This window comes from Eschrichtius robustus, chromosome 6 (genome assembly GCF_028021215.1).
Source record: "Eschrichtius robustus isolate mEscRob2 chromosome 6, mEscRob2.pri, whole genome shotgun sequence".
In the NCBI taxonomy this organism is placed as follows: Eukaryota; Metazoa; Chordata; class Mammalia; order Artiodactyla; family Eschrichtiidae; genus Eschrichtius; species Eschrichtius robustus.
This window is the reverse complement of record NC_090829.1, coordinates 145672770-145686380: the sequence shown is the minus strand read 5'-3', so window position 1 is coordinate 145686380 and position 13611 is coordinate 145672770. Positions and strand designations below refer to the sequence as shown.

General features: G+C 65.9%; 1 protein-coding gene across 3 annotated transcripts in view; it reads right to left on the bottom strand.

Moving 5' to 3' along the window:
• Positions 1-4813: 4813 nt before the first annotated feature.
• PFKL (phosphofructokinase, liver type) overlaps positions 4814-13611 on the bottom strand; it is a 30055-nt gene continuing 21257 nt past the window's right edge. For all 3 annotated transcript variants that reach the window (XM_068547186.1, XM_068547189.1, XM_068547188.1), the window contains 8 exons: positions 10120-10207; positions 9299-9451; positions 7623-7787; positions 7099-7160; positions 6800-6911; positions 6057-6156; positions 5865-5970; positions 4814-5441 (listed from right to left, as the gene is read on the bottom strand). In XM_068547186.1, coding sequence (XP_068403287.1) covers positions 5294-5441; positions 5865-5970; positions 6057-6156; positions 6800-6911; positions 7099-7160; positions 7623-7787; positions 9299-9451; positions 10120-10207 — 934 coding nt within the window. In that variant the 3' untranslated portion in view covers positions 4814-5293. The remainder of the gene's footprint in view (positions 5442-5864; positions 5971-6056; positions 6157-6799; positions 6912-7098; positions 7161-7622; positions 7788-9298; positions 9452-10119; positions 10208-13611) is intronic.

Below are 13611 nucleotides of genomic sequence, written 5' to 3'. Positions count from 1 at the left end.
GCTCACACCCACTTCCCCTGCCCCACGATCTGGTACGCCTAAGTCGGGGACCCTCGACTCGGGCCCTGGTCGGGGTGAGCTGCCCGCCTCAGCGCCTTGACTCTTCAGCTCCCCGCGCATCCACCCCTGGCCTGGATCCCAGGCCTCCGGTCTTTGTGGGCACGTCATAGTCCCAGCTGTCAACTTCGCCCCAGGTAGCCCTGAAGGTGGGGTTTCGGAGCAAAGCAGGGGCTGGCATTACAGCCTGTGTGTGTGTCCTGTTGGCCCCCGTTTAAGGAGGAGAGGGCTGAGACCCAAGAGGACACATCGCTCGTCTGAAACGCTGGCCAGTGCAGCCAGAGGCGGGCCAGACGCAGTGTGCTCTCCACGGAGCTGCTGCCCAGGAGCGAGGGCGGTCACTGCATCTCGGACCCCGCCACTGGGTCACCTGGGCCAGCAGCCCCTGTGCCGCACGCAGCGTCCAACACTCGTGGCAGGACAGGCCGAGATCTGGGTCCTGACCTGACGTGGGGCGCTGGGCCAGGCTGCAGCACAGCCTGAGCCAGGAGGTGGCCGGTGTCCCCCCCGCAGAGCCTCCCACGTGGAGGCGACACCCCGTCTCCCGGCCGCCAGGTGGGTGGGGACCCCGAGCACCCCCCAGTTTGCTCCCTCAGCCCCCTTCCCCCGCCCCCCAGCGGGTCAGGAGGTGAGCTCCGAGTTCTGGGGAGGACTCAGCCGGGGCTGCCCTCTGCTCGTGCTGACTGGGGGCGACTTGCAGGAGGAGCGGGAGTGGAAGGGAGCCGTCCAGGGGCCACGTACCCACCTTGTCCCCGAGCCCAGGGCTGCCCTGTTTGCAGGGGGACACTGGGGCTTCCCTCTGATGGTCATCCTCCGGGAAGCGTTTGTGGGGCCTCTGTCCCCAGAGGGGCTGTGGGATGCTCACGGGGCCCCCGTCAAACCAGTTGGGAAATTAGACAAGAAACAAGGGGTCCTGGCTGCCAGCATTCCCTGAGGACAGCGGTTCTTCAGGGCGCTGTGAATGGACACGGGCCCTGGTGTCTTCCCGGGGAGCCTGCGGTTCTGAAGGGCCCCGCCAGGGCGTGGGAGCACCTGGGGATGCCGAGCGGGATGCCACCGTGGCGATCACCGGATCTTCTCGGGCCGAGGAAGAGCGCTGGCCCCGCTAGGAGTGGATGCGAACGGTGGCCTGGCCGAGTGAGGCCAGCAGTGCCGCCAGTATGAGTTGTGCCTTCCCTGTGCTCCTGTGGCCGCTCAGCCAGCCAGGACGGCGTGGGCACGCGGGACCCCGAGCTTGGTCTGTGCCCTGCTGTAGCCGACCTGAGTGCCTTCATCCCTGTTCAACACGGGCCCTGGTCCCTGGGAAGTCGGCATCTTTCTGCTCTTGCAGGGCTGTCACTTTTTGCTATTTCTACGTAAAGGGCAAAGCTGCCCATCACAGCGTCACGTGAGGGAGGTGGGTGTGGCCACAGCTCACCTGAGGAGCCCGACACATGCCCTGCCCCCTCTGCAGACACTGGTGGGCAGGGCAGGGTTGGAAGAGACAAACCTATGGACCTTAGCCAGGCCAGGGGTGTAGCACCTGCGTAAACCCTTCCTCAAGACGTCAACAAGTAGCCAGTACGGCGTCACCATACCGTCCCCACGTGCCCAATGGGCGGGACTGCCGACAGGTGAGCACCTCAACAGGTGAGCACCCCGACAGGTGAGCAGCCCGACTCGACCATCAGACTGAGACAAACACACTACATGTGGCCTTGATGTCCCCTGGCCGGACTGTCCAGGGTCTGGGACAGCGTCTGAGGGCCTCCCCCCACCCCCCTGCATTTAGGCCCTCAGGGGAGGCCCCTCCCACAGTCCTGTCGTGAGCACAGCTGCGCAGGAGCCTCTGGGGTAGTCTTCAATGCTCTCCAGCACCTGCCGAGCCCCGCCGCCAGCAGAATTACAGAGAAGGGCTCTAGTTGAACCTGCTGCACAAGTGTCTACTTTGGTGGACGCTCTCAAAGTTCCATCACCCCCGCAAGACTGACTCATGGGCTGTGTTCCCTGGAAAGCTCGCAGGAATAGCAGCGTTTGCCAGGGCCTGAAATTATCGTCTTCGCGTAGTGAGACAGAATGCAAGAACGCTGAGACAGAAAAACTGTGCGTTTGTGGTCACCTGCGTCCCAGAGCCTGCCCGGGCAGCCTCCCCGGTGGGCACCAGGCTCAGGGAGGGGGCCGTGGCTTCTGGGGAGCTGCCCTCCAGGACCGTCCTGGGCCTCAGGGGTGCTGTTAGGGTTGAGAGGGGCGCAGGGTTCAGGCCCTCCCCACCCTGCTCAGCCGGGTGGCCCTAGACCAGTGGGGCTGGGGGGGGGGGCGGGTTGCAGGAATCGTGGGGATCCGGCTGCTTCCCAAGCCAGGTGGATCCTCATCCCTGCTCTCCAGACCACGTGGACGCCTGCCCAGCACCCCAGTGCGCAGCAGACCCCAGCCGGCCCCTCCCAGGGCCCTGTCCCGGCCTCAGGGAGCCCGAGGGTGATGCCCGGTCCCTGGCTCACCCCGTTCCTGGGCCTGCAGCACCTTCCTTCCCCAGCCACGTCCCCTAAAACGCGCCCTTGGCCTCACACCCCACCCACATCCTGTTCTGAGAAACTTCTACACACATGCTTTCCTGCAGTTGAGGCCCAGTCTTGTTGTCTGTGGCGGGGGGCAGGATTCTGAGGTGGCCCCAGGTCCCAGACCCCTGGCGTGTACACCCTACCAGATCCTCACCCCCAAATGGGGGGCCAGTCTGTGAACGTGATGGATACACGGCCGTATATGGCCAAGGTGAAGGGGTTGCACAGATGTAGTTAAGGCCCCTAATCAGGTGACTCCGAGTTAACAGAAGGGAGCGTCCTGGTGGGCCTGCCCTAATCCGGTGACCTCGGTGCCCCACCTCACCCGCCTCCAGGCATCCCCGGATCAGGGCTAAGGAGGCCGAGGGCCTTCCCTCCCCGAGCTCAGCAACTAGGAGCAGAAGACACCCTCCTGCTGCCGCTGGAATTCTACCAACAGGCAGCTCAGAAGGGCCGAGGTCCAGGTGAGACCAAACCCGGCCGAACAGGGGGCGACCCCCCTTTTGCTTGGGGAGCCCAGGAGCTGGCTGAGAGGAGGAAGGGGGGCGACAGGGAGGAAGGAGCAGGGCAGGAACTGGGCCCGGACACCTCGGCCCTTCTGCAGCTGCCGCAGCCTCTGCCTGGGCCTCCCAGCTGCTGGACAGGCGGCCGGTGGCACCGCGGACGTCCTTCCAGCCTGGCAGGCAGCCTCCTGTGTGCCCCGCGCGGGACGCCCTGGGGAGCGCTGAGTGCCTGAAGGCAGGGAGCAGGCCTGGAGGGTGCGTCCACGCCTCGGAGGCCGGCACGGGGCCAGGTCCTTCACGGCTGCTGAGGCGACCGCCAAGTGCTCGTTATACCAGCATCCGAACACACTGCACATTTAAGCCAAACCAACCCGAAAACCCTGGAAAAGTAGCCTTCCAGCGCTCCTCCCCCCTCCCCCAGGCTGGGCATTGGGCACCCTGGGAGGGGCTGGCCCCAGCACCGCAGGGGTCAAGTGGAGCCAGGCGAGGGCGAGGCCGGCACTGGGCAGTGCCTGGGCCAGCATGGCATCCTGGCTGGGGCGGGCGTGTGGTGAGGACAGAGGGGACACGGCTGCCACCAGCCAGGGTCGCCCCCCCAAGGGAGTCGCCACCCCTGAGCTCCAGCCTCCCGCTCATATGTATAGGCACGTGTGCGCACATACATGTAGGCACATAGGTGTGCACACGTGCACACACGCACAGGCACTCACATATGCACACACACTTACACACATGCACACATACACACTCAGGTTTCTGGGCCCTGGAAACTTGCCCCTGGTCTTTTGAGACAGAGGCTCAGACCGCTGGGGGACTGTCCCCCCTTGGCCTGCCCCAGGGCTGGCAAAGCAGACCGGAAGGTCCCCAGCTCCAGAAATGGCCACCCAGGAGCCCCCAGGCTCTCGGCAACACAGTGAGGCTGGCGTGGGCCCCCAGCACAGGTCAGCCCAGCCAGGCCTGCGGCACCCAGGAGTCACCAAGGCTCCCTGCCAGGGTCTGTGGGGACACGAAGGCAGCCTGAGACGGTGGGCCGCAGCCTGGGCCCGACAGGGAGACCCCCTCCCACCCGGGGACCCCCAACTTGGCCTGTGGGCCTCCCCACAAAACCTCCTGGGTCCCAGAACCTCGTCCTGACCTCTAAGGGTGCCAAGGGCAGGAGTGCAGGCAGAGCAGCCCTGGGCGAAGGGCCCGGGTGACTGCAGTGGGAACACACGTGGATGGACAGCCGGCGCAGGGGTGACGGGGACCTGCCAAGCACAGACCACGAGGTCGACATCCAGCTCGTCCTCCCGAGGACCCTGGTGCCGGCGCCACACTGCGGAGCGAGGGCCGCCTGCCCTCAGCCACCTGCCCCGGGATCCTTGGCTCTACTTCTGAGACCCCAGGCTGAGTCGGGGGGAATGGTCCGGGTCAGACTTGGGGCCTAAGAACCAGGCTCAGAAGTCCTCCCAAGACTGGGGGAGGCCAGGCCTGTCACCCCTCAGGACAGGGTTGGGGGGCTCAGGTCACCCCGCAGGATGGGGGGGCGCTCAGCTCATCAGCTCACATGGGCAGGGGCTGCTGGTCCTGGGATGAGGGTGCGGCCCCAGAGGGCCCGTGTCCCTGAGACCGGGCTCAGCCCAGAGCCCAGAGGAGGCCCCCACACCCGTGTGTGCAGGTGGGGAGCTACCAACCACCAGATTGCCCACCCTCCCTAGAAGGTTCCAGAGGCCCTGCTTTCCAGAGACTGACAGCACCCCACAGTCGGGGTGATTTTATTTCTAGAAAAGGTGACAAGCGCTGCTCAGCCCCGGCGGTCAGTGCACACAGGGGTTGGGTCACAGTGAGGCGCGCCGGGGCACGTCCCCACTCCAGCACGGAGACCCATGCTGCTGCGCCCCCAGGGCTGGTGAGGGTGCAGGGCCGGCTTGGGGAGAGGTACCTCGGGGTACCGAGGCAGAGGGGCGGCGGTGTCCAAACGCGGATGCCCCCACATACCCCTGCCGTGGAAGGTGGGTGCCCAGGGTGCTCTGTCCTGGGGGAGAGCCGAGCGGACAGCAGGCTGGAACTTGGGCAGTGAGAGTCCCAGAGCCAGGGTGCACCCCCACCCCCGCCCGCCCGCAGGCTCCAGGAGGCAGCAGCCCAGGCTCCGAAGTGGGGGCGGGGGGGGGGGGGGGGGGGGGGGAGGCGGGCGCAGGCGGGGGCAGGGACGCGGCTTCAGAAGCCTGTTTCGATGCTGAGGGTGCTGCGGGTGACGTGCTCCAGCTCGCCGGACACGTAGTCGGCCATGCTGATGCGGTAGTGCGCCAGCATCTTCAGCATGAGCCGCAGGTTCAGCCACCACTGCTCCAGGGGCATCCGGTGCCTGCGGCGGGGCCGGGACTCGGTCAGGGGCGGGGCCGGGGGCGGGGCCTGCGGCGGGGCGGGGTCAGGGCCAGGGGGCGGGGCAGGCGGTGCCAGCGGCGGGGCGGGTCAGCTCCCGGGCCGCCACCCCAACCTGGGCCCCGCACGCCCCCTGGGGACACCTGGACCTCGGGACCCGGGACATGTGGAGGCTAGATCCGGCCACCGCGCTTCAGAGGTGCCGGGGCCCGCCCCCAGGAGGGTTCGGCAGACCGCGAGCGCCTGCGGACCCGACCATGGCTGACCCCACCCTCACTCTCTGCCCCGTCCGGAGCAACAGGGACCCGGGGTCAGCCCTGGGTGTGGGGACCGGGCGGCCCTGTGGGATCAGCGGTCCAGACAGGTCTGGGCCCGGCGGTCCACCCCTCTCTTCGGAGGGACTCACTCAAAGTCGGTGTCCTTCTTGAGCTCGGTGACGGGGCTGAAGGCCACCGCCTTCTTCTGCAGGCCGATCACGCAGGCCGAGTCGGGGGCGTTGGCGAAGACCCGCCCTGTGGACACAGGCACGTGCTGGCAGCCCCACACCCAGGGCCCTCGGCGGGGACAGGTCACGCTACCCACCACCTCCCTCACGCACCCTTGCGGTAGACTGCCCGCAGCTTCTCCGACATCCAGAGTATGGCCTTCACCCCCAGCTTGGTGCCGTAGTTCCGGTCGAAGGGGGTGGGAGCCCCGCCCTGGAAACACAGTGGGTGAGGCCAGGTTCTGGCCCTCAGGGAGGAGCTGGGCCTCAGGCAGCCGAGCCCCGGCCCGAGCCCAGCAACCAGGCCCTGCCATGACCTCAGGTGAGCCCTGCTGGGCTGACACCCCTTCCCCTCGACCTGCAGGACCCCGGCCCCTTTCTCCGTCCCAAATCTGGCCTAAAAGCCACCTCCAGAGGCCGGGCAGTGGGCTGCCTACTCATTGACTGGGGGGCCTCCGTGGGCCCCTGCATCTGGCAGGCAGGTCCCACCACCAGTGAGCAAAGACCCCCCCCGGGAGAGGGGAGCCCTAGGGGTGCACACGGCCCTCAGTCTGCTTGGAACCCACAGCGCGGGCTTGCTGCAGGGCCTCCAGGGGGCCAGAAGGGGAGGGGGCTTGTCAGGGTGGAAGTGGCTCCCGGGCCCGCCCCTTCCTCAGGCTGAGGCCTCAGCAGGATGCGAGCCTTGCTCGGGGGTGTGAGGACGAAGGGGCACCTACAGCCAGGTGCCCCATGAGGATGGGCACAGAGAGGGGTCCTCATCCTGCCATGGCCTCCTGGGACCCCTCGGCCCGGGCACAGTTGGGGGCCGGGGGCCAGGGAGCAGCCTTCCACGGAATCCGTGCTCCCCCACCCCGTACCTGCTGCAGGTGGCCCAGGACGTTAGTCCTGCAGTCGAAAATGCCTTTCCCCTCGGAGGAGTACAGGTTGTACAGAAACTCCGTGGTGTAGTATTCGTGGCACTTCTCGTTTCTGGGAAGAAGAACGGGGTGGGAGCGGCAGGGGAGGCCTGAGCCTCGCCTGGATGCTGAGCCCCTCCGGGCCGGGCCACAGGCTCTCGGGAAAGCCCGACCCCACCCACTCCTTCCTAAGCCCCCCAGCCTTGCTCCACCCAGCTGCCCCCACTGCTGGACCCTGCGGGCTCGCCTGGCAGCCTCACCGGAGCACCAGGCCCCTCTGGATGTCCGTCTTCATCTTCTCGGTCATGTGCTCCACGTTGGCCTGTGGGGTGAAGACCTGGGCTGAGCGGAGTCGGGGGCAGCAGCCAGCACTGCACACCCCTTCCCGCAGCCTGAGGCTGTCTGGGAGGGGCTATTCTGGACTAGCCAACAGGTGGGGCTGAGAAGACCCAGATCAGCCTGGGGTGGGGGGCGGGGACCGGGCTGCGGTTGCTGGAGGGCTGTGTGGGGCGGTGCGGGTGTGGGCCTGTGGCTGGACCGTGAAGCCGCGTTGGGAGGGCCGGGGCCAGCGGCCACGGAGGCCACAGGGCGGCAGGGGCACTGCCAGGGGGAGGGTGAGGGGTGCAGAGGGTCACGGGCTGGGTCCCCTCGAAGGCAGCGAGCCCCCAGCCTGCTGGGCCATGGCTGCTTGGCGGGGGCCCTGGCTCCTCCGCAGGCCTGCTCCGCTGTGTCTCAGGAGGGGACCCTTCAGCCTGGCCGGGAGAAAGGTACGGGCTTGGCTCACCTTTAAGTCCTGGATGTTGAAGGGGTCCTCGAAGATGTAGGCGGCGTCGGCCCCCACAGCAATGCCGGTCACAGTGGCCAGGTAGCCACAGTAGCCCCCCATGGTCTCCACGATGAACACACGGCGCTTGGTCCCCGAGGCCGACTGCTTGATGCGGTCACAGCTCTGAGAACCAGGGTGCGGGTCAGAGCCCTCCCCTCGGATCGCGGGGACCCGCGACGCTGCAGGGACCCGGGTCTCTCTCCCAAAGTGACTGAAGATCAGGAGCGGCTTGGACCTTGCCCCATGTGCCCAGGGCACTGGCAGCCCTCACCACAAGCCCTCCACGCGGCCACACGGAATTGGGTCCTCAGCCCGGGCATTTGTGCCCCCAGGACAAGGTGGGTGTCACTAGCATCTAGTGGGTAGGGGCCAGGGACGCTCTAGGAGGCTCTCCCTGACCTTGGGCCAGGGACGCACTGGGCCTTAATCTGCTCATCTGCCAACGGGGGAAGACACTCTGCCAGGGCAGGGTCTTCGTAAACAGGGGCCCTGACGACACGTGAAGTAAGTGCTCTGCAGACGCTAATGATGATGACAATCCTAACTGAACAGTTCAACGAAATTCGAGCATTAAATAAAGAATTGAGGAAAGAGAAATAAAGCAGATACGTAGGTTACTGGTGTCTGAACTATGAGGATAAACCCCAGATAACAGATGAAGAGCAAAGTGGAGGAAACAGCTGCAATGTTTGGCAGAGGGTCTATAGCCTACATATGTAAAGAACGTTTACAAATAAAAAAGAAAACGTGCCCAGAGAAAAACAGGCAAATGGTGGAAAAAGATAATTTCAAAAAAACCCCTGACAAATGGGCAATAAACATATAGAAAAATATTCAACCAGAAATCAGAGCTGCAAAGTAAAACCGAACCTCGTCCTCCCTCATCTGGTGAGGGGCAGGGGCACGAGAAGGTTCAGAGGAGCCGTGGGCGATCCACAGCCAGTTCAGATGGGAGGTAAATTGAAAGAAAACCCCTGAGGATCATGGGACTCTGGGTTAGGAGATGGGGGTGGGGTGGGACCTCCTTTAGCCTCTTGTTTCACTTGTATTTTCTCCTCCATCTAAAAACACGCAGCACTTGATTGAGCAACACACCCCCTTCCAGCTTCAGACCCCCCCAAAACGGAGGTGCTGAACCCCTGGGGAAGCTGGGCTCATGTGGGGTCACAGTCAAAGGTGGGAAAGGTCTAGAGGGTGGGGACAGCAGTGGGGATGCCCCCAGAGAGCCCCTGGTGGTGCCAGCCTGCTGGGATCCCTCCAGGAACCGGGCTCCCACCTCCCACCCTCCCACGTCCCAGCCGGAGCCCTGGGTTCCCCCCAGAGCCACATGTGGCTGCTTCACCAGACAGGACCGTGGCCCGACGTCCACACCAGTACGGTAGCTCAGTTAGGTCAGCGGCAGCCTTGACCACCGTCATCCTCACACCCTGGTGACCCCCGAGCCACACCCTCGCTGCCATCCTTGAGACCTCGGGGGCAGCCGGGTCCTGCCCACTCCCCATGCAGGCCGCCAGCCTCGGTGGGGGCCCCGCACCCCATCCCACCCCTCGGCAGCCCCTCTGGGCGCCCTCCCCTCCCAGGCGCCCCGTCCGCCCACTGCCGGCCTACGCGGGGGCAGCGGCCCCATGCCCCACCTCCATGGCGGCGTTGACGGCGGTGTCCGAGCCCAGGCTGAAGTCGGTGCCCGGCACGTTGTTGCTGATGGTGGCGGGGATGACACACATGACAATGCACAGCTCCTCGTAGCGCTCGCGGGCCTCCACCAGCTGCAGCACCCCCTCGTAGGCCTGCAGGCGTCGGTGGGGGCTCAAGGCCGGCCCCAGAGAGGCCGGGCTGCCGGGCGAGGCAGGAGGAGGGGCCCCTGGGTCCTGCTCCCGGCTGTGTGCCTGGCGATGGGCGTCTGGGCCCACCTGCCACACCCCAGGACCGAGACCAGGCAGGCCCCACCCAGGAGCTCTGCAGCCGCCTTCACCAGGGAAACTGGACTCCAAGGAGGACAGGAAGGAGGCCCGCCCACCCTGCCCTGACCCCAGCCCACTCCATGCAGTCTGCGGGGGCTTGGGCTCCTTCAGGAAAGGGCAGGAGTGGATATCTGTCATTTACGGGGGCTGACCAAGCCCCAGCATCACACCGACGTGCCCCCCGCTACCCAGAACTCCGCCGAGAGCCGCTCTGGACCACCACCTCAGCGGCGGGAGGCTGCGGCCACTCGGCCCTCCTGCCTGGGCTGTCCCAGCCCCACTGTCCCTCCCCTGTGGTCAGAGCTGCCCCTCCCGCTCCTCCTCCTTCTCCTCCGCCCCCCCACCAGCCCCGCCACACTCACCCTGGTGGCCCCGTCAGTCCAGCTGGCTCAAGGTAACCTCCTGCACATGGGGCTTCCGGAAGGGCCACCTCGGCGGCCCGCACCCTGGGGTCTCCTCCACCCCCGCTTGCTCCCCTGCAGCTGCCCCCTCACCTCGAAGCCTCCGATGACCAGCAGGGCGTGGATGTTGTGAACGCGGATGTTTTCCACAATTTTCTCCATGTAGCCCTTGGGCAGTGTCCTGCAGTGGGAGAGAAATCAGACAGACGTGCTGCATCTGTACAGAACGCCAGGCTGGAAGGACCCACGTCCGCACCGTGTCTGAGCTCGGGAGAAGGCAGGCCTGGGGCGTGGCGGTGGGATTCCCGATTAGAGGTGGATGCAAAGGTGGGGCACCTGGGGGTGGCGGGGCTCACCAGCGGCCTGGCACCCGTTCAGTGCCCTTGCTGGGCACTGGCCGCTGCCCTCCCGACAACCTGGCTGTGAGCCTCACTTCCTTCCTGCCCGAGGGGAACCTGGCTGTGAGCTCACTTCCTGCCCTTCCTGCCCTTCCTGCCCGAGGGGAACCTGGCTGTGAGCCTCACTTCCTGCCCGAGGGGAACCTGGCTGTGAGCCTCACTTCCTGCCCGAGGGGAACCTGGCTGTGAGCCTCACTTCCTGCCCGAGGGGAACCTGGCTGTGAGCTCACTTCCTGCCCTTCCTGCCCGAGGGGAACCTGGCTGTGAGCCTCACTTCCTGCCCGAGGGGAACCTGGCTGTGAGCCTCGCTTCCTGCCCGAGGGGAACCTGGCTGTGAGCCTCACTTCCTGCCCGAGGGGAACCTGGCTGTGAGCCTCACTTCCTGCCCTTCCTGCCCTTCCTGCCCGAGGGGAACCTGGCTGTGAGCTCACAACCTGGCTGTGAGCCTCACTTCCTGCCCGAGGGGAACCTGGCTGTGAGCTCGCCTCACTTCCTGCCCGAGGGGAACCTGGCTGTGAGCCTCACTTCCTGCCCGAGGGGAACCTGGCTGTGAGCTCACCTCACTTCCTGCCCGAGGGGAACCTGGCTGTGAGCCTCACTTCCTGCCCGAGGGGAACCTGGCTGTGAGCCTCACTTCCTGCCCGAGGGGAACCTGGCTGTGAGCCTCACTTCCTGCCCGAGGGGAACCTGGCTGTGAGCTCACCTCACTTCCTGCCCGAGGGGAACCTGGCTGTGAGCTCGCCTCACTTCCTGCCCGAGGGGAACCTGGCTGTGAGCCTCACTTCCTGCCCGAGGGGAACCTGGCTGTGAGCTCACCTCACTTCCTGCCCGAGGGGAACCTGGCTGTGAGCCTCACTTCCTGCCCGAGGGGAACCTGGCTGTGAGCCTCACTTCCTGCCCGAGGGGAACCTGGCTGTGAGCCTCACTTCCTGCCCGAGGGGAACCTGGCTGTGAGCCTCACTTCCTGCCCGAGGGGAACCTGGCTGTGAGCTCACTTCCTGCCCTTCCTGCCCTTCCTGCCCTTCCTGCCCGAGGGGAACCTGGCTGTGAGCCTCACTTCCTGCCCGAGGGGAACCTGGCTGTGAGCTCACCTCACTTCCTGCCCGAGGGGAACCTGGCTGTGAGCTCACCTCACTTCCTGCCCGAGGGGAACCTGGCTGTGAGCTCGCCTCACTTCCTGCCCGAGGGGAACCTGGCTGTGAGCCTCACTTCCTGCCCGAGGGGAACCTGGCTGTGAGCCTCACTTCCTGCCCGAGGGGAACCTGGCTGTGAGCTCACTTCCTGCCCGAGGGGAACCTGGCTGTGAGCCTCACTTCCTGCCCGAGGGGAACCTGGCTGTGAGCCTCACTTCCTGCCCGAGGGGAACCTGGCTGTGAGCCTCACTTCCTGCCCGAGGTGAACCTGGCTGTGAGCCTCACTTCCTGCCCGAGGGGAACCTGGCTGTGAGCTCACCTCACTTCCTGCCCGAGGGGAACCTGGCTGTGAGCCTCATTTCCTGCCCGAGGGGAACCTGGCTGTGAGCTCACCTCACTTCCTGCCCGAGGGGAACCTGGCTGTGAGCTCACTTCCTGCCCGAGGGGAACCTGGCTGTGAGCCTCACTTCCTGCCCGAGGGGAACCTGGCTGTGAGCCTCACTTCCTGCCCGAGGGGAACCTGGCTGTGAGCCTCACTTCCTGCCCGAGGTGAACCTGGCTGTGAGCCTCACTTCCTGCCCGAGGGGAACCTGGCTGTGAGCTCACCTCACTTCCTGCCCGAGGGGAACCTGGCTGTGAGCCTCATTTCCTGCCCGAGGGGAACCTGGCTGTGAGCTCACCTCACTTCCTGCCCGAGGGGAACCTGGCTGTGAGCCTCACTTCCTGCCCGAGGGGAACCTGGCTGTGAGCCTCACTTCCTGCCCGAGGGGAACCTGGCTGTGAGCCTCACTTCCTGCCCGAGGTGAACCTGGCTGTGAGCCTCACTTCCTGCCCGAGGGGAACCTGGCTGTGAGCTCACCTCACTTCCTGCCCGAGGGGAACCTGGCTGTGAGCCTCACTTCCTGCCCGAGGGGAACCTGGCTGTGAGCTCACCTCACTTCCTGCCCGAGGGGAACCTGGCTGTGAGCTCACCTCACTTCCTGCCCGAGGGGAACCTGGCTGTGAGCTCACCTCACTTCCTGCCCGAGGGGAACCTGGCTGTGAGCTCACCTCACTTCCTGCCCGAGGGGAACCTGGCTGTGAGCTCACTTCCTGCCCGAGGGGAACCTGGCTGTGAGCTCACTTCCTGCCCTTCCTGCCCGAGGGGAACCTGGCTGTGAGCTCACTTCCTGCCCTTCCTGCCCGAGGGGAACCGGGCTGTGAGCCTCACTTCCTGCCCGAGGGGAACCTGGCTGTGAGCCTCACTTCCTGCCCGAGGGGAACCTGGCTGTGAGATCGCCTCACTTCCTGCCCGAGGGGAACCTGGCTGTGAGCTCACTTCCTGCCCTTCCTGCCCTTCCTGCCCGAGGGGAACCTGGCTGTGAGCCTCACTTCCTGCCCGAGGGGAACCTGGCTGTGAGCTCACCTCACTTCCTGCCCGAGGGGAACCTGGCTGTGAGCCTCACTTCCTGCCCGAGGGGAACCTGGCTGTGAGCTCACCTCACTTCCTGCCCGAGGGGAACCTGGCTGTGAGCCTCACTTCCTGCCCGAGGGGAACCTGGCTGTGAGCCTCACTTCCTGCCCGAGGGGAACCTGGCTGTGAGCCTCACTTCCTGCCCGAGGGGACCCTGGCTGTGAGCTCGCCTCACTTCCTGCCCGAGGGGAACCTGGCTGTGAGCTCACTTCCTGCCCTTCCTGCCCTTCCTGCCCGAGGGGAACCTGGCTGTGAGCCTCACTTCCTGCCCGAGGGGAACCTGGCTGTGAGCTCACCTCACTTCCTGCCCGAGGGGAACCTGGCTGTGAGCCTCACTTCCTGCCCGAGGGGAACCTGGCTGTGAGCTCACCTCACTTCCTGCCCGAGGGGAACCTGGCTGTGAGCCTCACTTCCTGCCCGAGGGGAACCTGGCTGTGAGCCTCACTTCCTGCCCGAGGGGAACCTGGCTGTGAGCCTCACTTCCTGCCCGAGGGGAACCTGGCTGTGAGCTCGCCTCACTTCCTGCCCGAGGGGAACCTGGCTGTGAGCTCACTTCCTGCCCTTCCTGCCCTTCCTGCCCGAGGGGAACCTGGCTGTGAGC